At 39.5% G+C, this 10,571-nt stretch overlaps 1 protein-coding gene across 7 annotated transcripts in view; it reads left to right on the top strand.

Annotated features, from left to right (window-relative positions):
• The first annotated feature begins 5,275 nt into the window (after window positions 1-5,275).
• The window catches only part of map3k4 (mitogen-activated protein kinase kinase kinase 4), a 37,031-nt gene continuing 31,735 nt past the window's right edge, over window positions 5,276-10,571 (top strand). For 3 of the 7 annotated variants that reach the window (XM_039656246.2, XM_039656245.2, XM_039656244.2), the window contains exon 1: window positions 5,276-5,525. In XM_039656246.2, coding sequence (XP_039512180.2) covers window positions 5,503-5,525 — 23 coding nt within the window. In that variant the 5' untranslated portion in view covers window positions 5,276-5,502. Of the gene's footprint in view, window positions 5,526-6,450; window positions 6,632-10,571 lie in introns of those variants that run through there. The other 4 variants (XM_039656249.2, XM_039656247.2, XM_039656243.2 and 1 more) reach the window with 2 other exon arrangements.

The raw sequence follows: 10,571 nt of genomic DNA, 5'->3' as shown, positions 1-10,571 counted from the left end.
AAAACAGAGCATTCATTTAAAAATTTTCTTTAAAAAAATACATTTATTTCCAAGGCAATGCTAGGCTATTCCATTGTCCATATAATCTCATATTTACCTCTTGTTCATTCTTGGCATTAAAAAAAACAACAACAACAAAAAAAATGTGTGTGACCTGTTGTACCTAGGATGTGACACTCTCTAATTAGTCTCTCCTGGTTCAGTGAATTTCTTCACCTCCCACTGCACCCTTTTTTGTTGTTCTCTTGAATCATGAATTGACCATCATCAATCAGGCTGTCCTCTAGGCAAAGCTTTAGCATGAATACAGTTGTCAGAATTATGTTGGCACCCCTGGAATCATCAAATAAGGGTGTAAAAAATAAACCTGCATTGTTTATCCTTTTTATCTCTCATTCAGAAAATTCACAAAAATCCAACCTTTCATAACATATTTGAAAAAGGAGGGTAAATCCCATTATGAAATACATGTTTTTCTTTAAAACACGTTGGCCACAATTATGGCATGCTTTTGTTAAATATTTTATTTTGCAACCTCCTTTTTCCAAGATAACAGCTCTGAGTTTTCTCATATAATGCCTGAGGAGTTTGGAGGACCTGACAAGAGATCAGAGATAATTCCTCCATACAAAATCTCTCCAGATCCTTCAGATTCCCAGATCCATGTTGTTCTTCTCTTCAGTTCACTTCAACCCACTCATTTCAGGTCTGGAGACATGACAGAAGCTTCATTTTATGCTTAGTGACACAGTATTGTGTTGATTTTGATGTTTTATTTTGGACCATTGTCCTGATAGAATATCCAACCACTGCCCTTTACAAGTGTTCTATATTTTTTTTAGGCTTTCTGACCCCAAGACTCAACTAATCTCTGCATTTCTCCATCTGTGATCCTTTTGCTTCTCGCCGTACATTAGGATTAGACACATGTTGTCTTCCAGGCAGATTCATCACATCTTTAGTTGATTGGAACTTCTTAAATATTGCCCTGATGGTGGAAATGGGGATTTTCAATTCTTTAGCTATTTTCTTATACAGCCACTTTCCATTTTGTGATGGTCAACAATCTTTTACTGCACATCAGAACTCTATTCTTTGGTTTTACTCATTGTGATGGATGATTAAAGGAATTTGGCCTTTGTGTTTCCTTATATTTATGTAACAGGAAGTCATGGCTGCACAATTTAATGCTGTTTGTCACCAAAAAAACTAAAACACTTAAAAACTAACTAAATGTGAGTGGGAATAATACTTCAGAGATATTTTACTCATAAAAAGTTCTAGGTGTGCCGATAATTGTGGCCAACATGTTTTCGAGAAAAAAAAAATGTATTTCATAATTTGATTTACCCCCGCACTTTCAATTCTTTTACTTAAATGAAAGGTTAGATTTCTGTGATTTTTTTTTAAATTAAAGATCAAAAGGGATAAACAATGCAGATTTATTTTGATTTTATCTTTGATCATTATTCAAGTTCATTAAATAAAAAAATCAGTTAATACAATTAAGTAGTTGCGAACTCAAAATTAAGTTAAACCAACAATATTTTTTTACAGTGTAAAATTGTAAATTCAGTCATAGTCCTATGATTGGTCCTATGCTGGGATGCATCATCAGTGATGTATCCTGCGTTCATCGTGTGTTTCGGCCCTCACAACATCATACATCCTCGCCCAAGGGACCCAGCTGGGGTTGATCAAGCCCAGACTTAAGTCTCACCAGTGTTAGCCCATGCATGGATCTCCTCTATTTATCCACAGCCATCCAGAAGCTCTCTCTGCTGCTTCTATTGCAGCCCTGATGGCTGTTCTCTTCAATGGCCCGCTCATGCCCAGCCGGGTGTAGCCTAGGCTCTGTAGAGAGAGGATCCAGTAGACCTCTACACCCTTCTTCTACTGGGTGGCATTGTGCTCTCCACCCCTGCCTCCGGCATTCTTCCACAAAGTTCCTGGTACTTGGCTTTCTTTCTCTCGAATGCTTCTTCCAAATGGTCTTCCCAGGGCACAGTCAGTTCTCATGGCGAGCTGTTTCATGACCTCTGACAGAATTATGATGTCAGATATCAAAGATATCACTGCGAATCGATATATGTGCCGGGAACTTGAGTTGTCTGCCTAGATCGACCATCAGCTGCAGGTCCAGGCCTTATGCAATTATTGGCTGTGGTTTGGGCTTCTCCTTTGCCTTTATGAATGACATCTATCTGCTATCTGGGGGAGTGGTGGTGCCTGCACTTTGTTATGGCTGAGGAGACACACTTGGCCACTACCTTCAGCACTTGGTCGTGCCACCAGCGCTATCGGCAACTCAAGGCCTTTCGGCAGCTGCTCAGGATGTGCTCGAGAGTTCCTCTCCCAGAGCAGAGAGGAAAGGATGGTGTGTCAACCTTGCCCCAGAGTTGGAGTTTTGCCAGGCTGGCAAGGGTATCATTTTATGGGCTGGGGCTCTGCTTTCACTCCATTGCACTCTCCCATCTCACCCCCTGCTGTCTCATGCCAGTCATTCTACTTGATCTTATTTCCCAACAGCTGCTCTCACTTCCTCCTGAGAAGCCACCTTCTCTCCTTGCCCTGGGCCTTGCTCTACTTGGATATGGATAGCTCCTGAAGCCTGCTGTTCCCTTCGCCACTGCCTTGTGTCTCAGCCTCGCTTCTGCCGCCTCCTGCTCCCTAATGGCACTCCATTTCCTGCCTGTGCGGATTTCAATGCTGGCCACTGAGACTTTTGGGTCTGTTGAGTCTCGGTACTGCAGTGCGGGAGAACTTGAATTCTTCCGTGATGCTTTTGAATGGAAGCTGAAGAATGCTGTCCCTTCTGTACAGAGCTGCGCTGCTGATGCTGCGTGGCAATCCCAGCCACCTGGGAAGGTACCCGCTGATCTTCCTCTCTATACTCTTTACTTCTCAGTGATGGATGGTATCGTGGTGCCATCCAGGGTAAAATGGAAATTTTCGGACACCCTGCCTCGCTTCAAGACGACCTGGATATTGTTGGTTTGAAGCTCATTCTCGCCCACTTGATAATACTCTCATGACCTTCTACCGGTCCATCTACTGCCTGGAACAGAGGATGTAGGGACAGTGAGGTCATGTAGGCCCTGATGGGGGCAGCCGCATGCCAGACCTTGTTAAGGGTCCACTCCACATCTGTCTGCAGCCTTCCCTACCATGTTCATGCCATAGCGAGGGTGAAAAGAGTGACATTGTGATATTGCGTACCCAGTGATATTGCCCTTCAGCTGCTGCCAACTTGATGTTACTGGCCCAGATGTGACTTTCAATCTGAAGTTGTTATAATCCAGGGTTTCTCAAACTCGGTCCTGGAGGGCGTGTGATCAAACACACCTACCTGTGAGTTTCTAGTGATCCTGAAGACCTTGATTAGGTGTGTTTGATCAGGGTTGAAGCTAAACTCTGCAGGACAGTGGCCCTCCAGGACCGAGTTTGAGAAACCCTAAGATGAGGTCCTTGATCTTGCTGGGAACATGTTGCTGGTTCAACATAGTCTCTGCCAACTTGTGTGGTATTAAACCGTAAGCATTGGCCAGGTCTAGCCACAGCACAACCAGATCTCCTTTTCATTCGCATGCCACTCTGATCGACTGTGTGACTGCTTCTGTGAGTTTCAGGCAGCCTTGGAGTGCCTCCCTTCTGCACTGATATGTCGATAGTTGTTCTTTAGCAGGAATTCTGTTAGCTATCGAGACAGATGCTAAAGAAAAACTTGCCCTCAACACTGAACAAAGAGATGGATCTGAACAGCTCAAGATTTATTGAATTGTCTTCATTAGGAATCCACATCCCTTCAGCAAACCTCCATTGTTTTCAACAACAACCCATCTGCGCCATATTGTATGCAACAGTTTTCAGAGGCATTGGAGCAGTTCTGGGCAGTGCTTGTAAACCTTGTACGGTACTCCGCTCAGTCCAGGAGCTGAACTGGTTCTGGCTGCTTTGACCAGCTTGAATCTCTTTCAGGCTCAGCTCCTTCATATTGAAGTTGACTTCTGGGGCTGTTTGATCCAAAAGGACCCCCAAATAAAACTGCACATTTTAGAGTGGGCTTTTATTTTGGCCAGCCTAAGGCAAACACCTGTGCAGTAATCATACTGTCTAATCAGTTTCCATCCACCCCACACTTGTGAGGTGGATGGATTATCTCGGCAAAGGAGAAGTGCTCACTAGCACAGATTTAGACAGATTTGTGAACCATATTTAAGAGAAATAGGCCTTTTGTGTAAAAAGTCTTCGATCTTTGAGTTCAGCTCATGAAAAATGGGGGCAAAAACAAAGGTGTTGCGATGTTAATTTTTGTTCAGTGTAATTTGTAAGTTTGTATAAAATTAAAATTTATGAGTAAATGTAATCTGACCATTTTATGAAAAACAAAATTATAAATCCAACTTCGATAATTTAGCAGCGTCTATAAAAAAATCAACGCTTGTTAAAAAATTGACTTAAATGTTTTTTAATGTGATACAAACAAAACCAACAAAATTCACATAATAAACTAAAAGCAACTTGTATACAATAAATAAGATCATGTAAAATAATTAGGGCTGTCAAACGATTAATCGCATCCAAAATAAAAGTTTGTGTTTACATAATATATGTGGGTGCACTGTGTATAATTATTTTGTACATATATATAAATACACACACATGCATGAATATTTAAGAAAAAATATTATTTATATATAAAATATTTATATTTATATAGCCTATAATATAAATTATATATCAACCTATATACAGTATATACATGAAAATATTTCTTAAATACATACAAGCATGTGTGTGTATTTATAGGCTATATATAAAATAATTATACACAATGCACCCACATTATTATGTAAACACAAACTTTTATTTTGGATGCGATTAATCGCGATTAATCGTTTGACAACCCTAAAAATAATGCAAATGCGTTTCATTATAAAAATATAATAACAATTAGGCCTAACTATTATTATTAAAAACAGAAAATAGTACTATAGGCTACTTACTGTATACATTTTCAGATTGTGTCACCTACCGAACTTTGGGCAAACGATAGGCCTTTGAATGAAACATTTCCTTTAAATGTGTGCTGTACAAAAGTTCATTATTATTTTTTTACGTGATGTGCACAAAGCACTCGTGTCTAGGAGCATGTCAAATCTGGGATCTTTTGTGAGGCGTTTTTCTCTGCAGTTCCTGTGTGTGTCTGCACGGGGCGGCCGTGATCTGGTCGGTGGCAGCGAGTCTGGTGTACTGCACGAGCTGCCGTAGAGAGTGTGTGTGTGTGTGTGTGTCACTCCCTCATCAGAGGCTCGCTGCTGGAAACATGGCGTCAGTGCACACACGGGCGAGCCTGAACTCTGCAGACGGATAGAGAAATAAAGTGTGCACCGGGACTCATATCATACACTAGTCTTTGCAAAGTCGACCTCTATTGTCCTGGACATGTTCTGATTCATGCACGGGTGAAAGGAGAGCCATCTCGTCATTTCATAGCCGGTTATGGAGCCTCCGGATGAGATCAGGTAAGAGAAGCTAATCAGAAACAGTGGGTGCGTGTTTGAGTCTGTGTTTGTATGCATATGATATATACGTGTGTGTGTGTGTGTGTGTGTGTGTGTGTGTGTGTGTGTGTGTGTGTGAGAGAGAGAGATAACGCAACTATACAGCCGGGATTCAGGACACGCCGCCAAATAGTGCACCCATTGAGACCGTATTGAAGCAACTTGGCGCATGCGCATAAAATCTTCAAACCGCTAGTGAGAAGAAAACGAGTCATTTCCGCGAATCGTTCATTTCAACGGAACTAATTTAGAAACTGATTCATCAGTCTTTTTTATTACATGTTTAAATGTTTTATAAACAAGCCCTCTGTAATAGGGTTAAAAACATATATTTATTAATAAATGTTTATTGCAATTATTGTTTATTGCAACAAATTTTTTTTCTGAATATAACAAAATGGCATAATCAGTCAACATACAGAGAAAACATGGAGGAGCATCACAGAACCATATTCAATCCAAAATAAAAAAAAATACATAAAATGTAATAATAATAATAATAAATTAAAAAAATATATACAAACAATTTATACAGTTTTATTGCATTTGTCATTCATTTCTGAATATAGTAATAAATAGGTTATGTATTGGAATTTTCTTGACCACTCGAGCGTTGTTGAAGTTATGTTGTATGAGCGATGTTGGTTATTTTAGAAATTCATAATAAATAATAATTAGTGTTAAAAAATGTTAAATTATTGTATTTAACATTATAATTATTTATATAAACTTTATTTCTTGATACCTTACGAATCGGAAAGGTTCAATTAATTGAGTTTACTTGAGAACCGATTCAGTCCGGTTTCGTGAGCGGTTCATTGAATCACTGAAAAGAGCCGACTCACTAGAATGATTTGTTCACGAATCGGGCATCGCTGCAAATCGCTTCCTGCCACAAAGTGATCTCGCTTTGCAGCGCAACACTAAGCAGAATTTCACATTAAAGTTGCAAACTTTTATTGAATTGAAAGAATTATTGAAAACACTTACCAAGCGTATGCATGATTACATCTGTTCCTGAGGAGAAAAACTCATCGTTAATGGAAACAAGCAGACCTGTGGGAAAGGTAAAGAGATTGTGCGTCTATGTGCAAGATCATTGTACTCAGCTAGCGCGCGAGTTATGTTCTCGTTCTCTCTCTCTCTCTCAATTTCAATTTCAGCAGTGTGCCTTTTAAAGTTTCATGGCTGTGTAAGCTAAAATTTTTAGTGTATTGTTATCCGATCGCGATATCTGGGTGTGATTAGAAATTTTGAAATTGTCTGTTGAATTATTTGCATCGTTCTTCGAGTGCAACTTGAGTTGCACATAATTCTAACAAACATCACGCACAACGAGTAAAGTTGGAAGTAAATCCGATATCAGGGATGAAGCAACAGTCGTGATTGAGTATAAAATATCCTGTCGGGAAACCACGAGTCCTGGCTGTCAAATTGACACACACTCCCTTAGTGAGTTGGTGAAATGTTTGATTTGCAATTCCCAGAAATCACCTGTCTGCGCTCAACTGAGGAGAATTTCTTGGATTTGACGTGCAGTATCCGATTCTTGGAATTGTTTTTTTTAAAAGCATTATTTATTCACTGATGTTTTTGGATCTTTTGAGACCTATGTGCACTGTACAGATTGTTCTGCCATCTTATTTCCCCCCATTATGAAGGCCTGTGGCTAAATGCCTTTTTTAAACCTTAATATATTCCTGCATTTGAGCTCTTCTGTTTAAGATAAGGTTCAGAAAGTGTTGTTTTCCCACTGCCGTGTGCACAAGGCTTTAGCTGATGAAGCCCAGTGGAATGTTCTGCTGGAGCGTTTTCATTTTTTAGTCTCTTATGACCCCACACAAAGTCAGCGAAAGTGTTTGCCCTGAACGCCCGGCGACAGCTTCTCAAGAATGTCTTGTTGTGTCTCTCTTCCTGTTCTCCCCGCCCTTCCTAGAAATTCTTTGTGATAAACTGTTCATTGGTAAGAGTTAAGGATAGAGATAACTTGTTTAAAATGCTAGATCAGAGATTTTAAGGTTAAATTGTTGCCTTGGAACGTTTTGGAATCCTAAGTACGTAACGTATGTTATTTAGAAATGTCACAAATCACTGCAAGTATGCTATTCTTCTTCAGTATGGTTGCTGAACATGCACCATTGATATTTTGACGTTTTACGTCATTGTATAGCATGCTGTAAATCCTATCCCTGCTCATTTATGACCACAAGCATGCCTCAATTCCAGGATGTGGTGCACTAAAAGAATGTTGACCTCACGTCCTGGTGGCACCCATGGCTGGAACTCATTAATTTATTTCTTTGCACAATCCATGGTCCAATGCTTCAGAATCAGATTGCTGTCAGTCCCACGTCTTTTCTGACTTTTGTAGAACAGAAAAATGTGCATATGACCATTTCCATGCAAAATTTGGCATTTATCAATATGGACATCACGTGAGCAGTGACTACGATAAAATCTCACGTTAGGGCTCCGCTCGTGTACGCAAGTTTTTTAAGTTGTGAACTAATTTGCAGCATCGTAAATCTGGTGCAGAATTGTATGAGAGCATTTTGTAAATTTTTTGATTATTTTCCTGACCGAGGCTATGTTTACAACGGAAACGATTCTGAAGAGAAAACGCAAAAGTGGCGTTGCGTCATCACTTTTTATTCTGCGTTTAGACGAGCGTTTTGTGTGGGAAATCCGTGTGCAAATGGTGACGCAAAAGTGTGTGAAATTCAATGTAGTATGCACTTCAGGCGGCTAGGAGTGCATACTACAACAGCACCAAGTCCACGCGCCTGCGTACAACCTTCACTGTCAAGCAGACTTTTGCATTTTTACCGTTTACACGGGAACGCGGCGGTGGAGCGTTTTTAAGATTTCCACTCTGGAGGGTGGTTTCACTTTTTTTGCGTTTTTAAGCCTCAAAAACCCCATCGCCGTGTAAACGAAAGGCACATCCGATAAAATATTTTTACGTTTTCACCCGCGGGCGTTCTCGTGTAAACAGGGCCCAAGAATCGAAGCTTGTTAAGATACAAGATTAAAATGCCAAATTAAATTAAATTAGAAATAGGTGGCTGTCTGTGACCCATTAATTAAAATGACCACAAATGTTTTTTTTTTTAGCTTTACATGAGCAAATAGCTGCATAAACTAGAGCCCAACTGATAAAGGATTTTGAAGGCAGATACCGATACAAAAATTTGTTGGTTTTAAAATCCGATATTCCACTATATCGGCCGATATTTTTATTTTATTTTTTAATTTCAGAATCGCGCAACAAAACAGATTAATTAACAGATTTCCCTTTTATTAGTTATTTGTAGTTATTAATGAGTTTTAACTAAAATAATATGATAATGCATTTTAAAAAGAAACTTGTTTATTTTATTATCACAACAGAACAGACTGATGATTTGTGGTTAGCTAGTCTATGATGTGCCATAATTAGCAATGGATAACGTCATACTGCAAATTGAAAAACGTACATTTTCAATATAACAGGCCAAGGAGAGATGATGCATCTCATTGCAAATTTTGTCATGCTTATTTGAGTTAAGAGAACTGATGGGGATGTTCTTTTAATTGTTATTCAAGTAATGTATGTCTCGTGACCAACTCACCGTGTGAACATACTTAACCGATGATCTCACTCGCGGATAACTGGTTCTCTCTGCCTGACTCTGGCTGGATCAGCAGGTTGCAGAATGTGTGGCACGTTATACACGAGCGTGCCAACAGGGACGATGTAGAGTGCCCTCTGGTGGACAAACTATACAACTCCAACACTCATGACATGGTTGAAGCGTGTTTCATCCATTTTTATTTTATTTTCGAAATGTTAATTTATCGGCCATTATAACTGCCGATACCGATATTTTAGAAAATGCCTAATATCGGCCGATAATATCGGCCTGCCGATAAATCGGTCTGGCTCTAGCATAAACCGCAGAACATGAGGATTCATAACATCGTAACATAATGCATCGCAGCACTTGTGTGAACCGAGAACAGCAGAATAAAATGAACCATTTAAAAGGACAAAATATATATATATACACATATTCAATTTAATGTAAATAAGAAAAAACAAATTGCAAACAATTTCACGAATAAATACAATAAAGAGACACCTCATGCACACACACAGACCATATCAGTTCTAGCGTTGCTTGCTAACTAGACACTACAGCTATTCATCATCAAACTAAAAATGTAGTCAAATCGGATGCACTTGTGGTTTGTCTGTATGTTTCTGATTTTTCTTTCCTCTTTGTGGTTTATTTATTTTGCAGTATTAGGTTAGTATTTTTGGTGTGTATGTTGGCTGAGCACCTGTATCTCTTTGACCAGCTGAGCTTCAGCCCAATGTGTCCTCTTTTTGACTTCAGGAAGGAAGTGCCTAGATGTAACGCATATCATCATAAAGCGATCACTTGTCTAGCTAAACTCTCAAAACAGTTTCTTGTGTAATAATATCTTCAGTCAGGCTTTCAATTGTCCAGAGAGGGTGTGCACCCGGGGTGGAGGTTAGAATAGTGACTTATGTTGAGACTCCATGCAGAGGTATTGGCTAGACAAGATTGGTGGTTTTTCATTGGTCCCTCATGCAACTCTCACTCCACTCCACATGCTCATGTCTTAATGTAACTAACACACACACAGTCATTTTGCCTTGCGGCCTCAAATGGTCATTATGTGGACACAGGAAATGATATTGTACAAATCTGTGGCATAGTGATGGGAAATAGAGCAAAGCTTGTTTTTAAAATTAGAGGAAGTCTGCTTTAGCATTCCTGGAAGTCAGTTTTCATAATGTGACTTTGTGCTATTATGCACTTCATTCATCCACAGCCAACATCAGTCACTCGCTCCGTGCATCAGTTGTCTGCAATTATAGCAATGAATCATAGATCTAATTTGTGCCTATCAAGATCTTATTTAAGAGGCCAACATTTAACTTAACAAGCAACGTTAGTTTGATCTACTTTGACTCATGCAGTTTATTGGAAATGTGCA

This window comes from Pimephales promelas, chromosome 11 (assembly GCF_988280905.1).
Source record: "Pimephales promelas chromosome 11, fPimPro1.hap1.1, whole genome shotgun sequence".
Lineage (NCBI taxonomy): Eukaryota > Metazoa > Chordata > Actinopteri > Cypriniformes > Leuciscidae > Pimephales > Pimephales promelas.
Note: the sequence above shows the minus strand (reverse complement) of the source record. Positions and strands in the feature narration are given on the sequence as shown.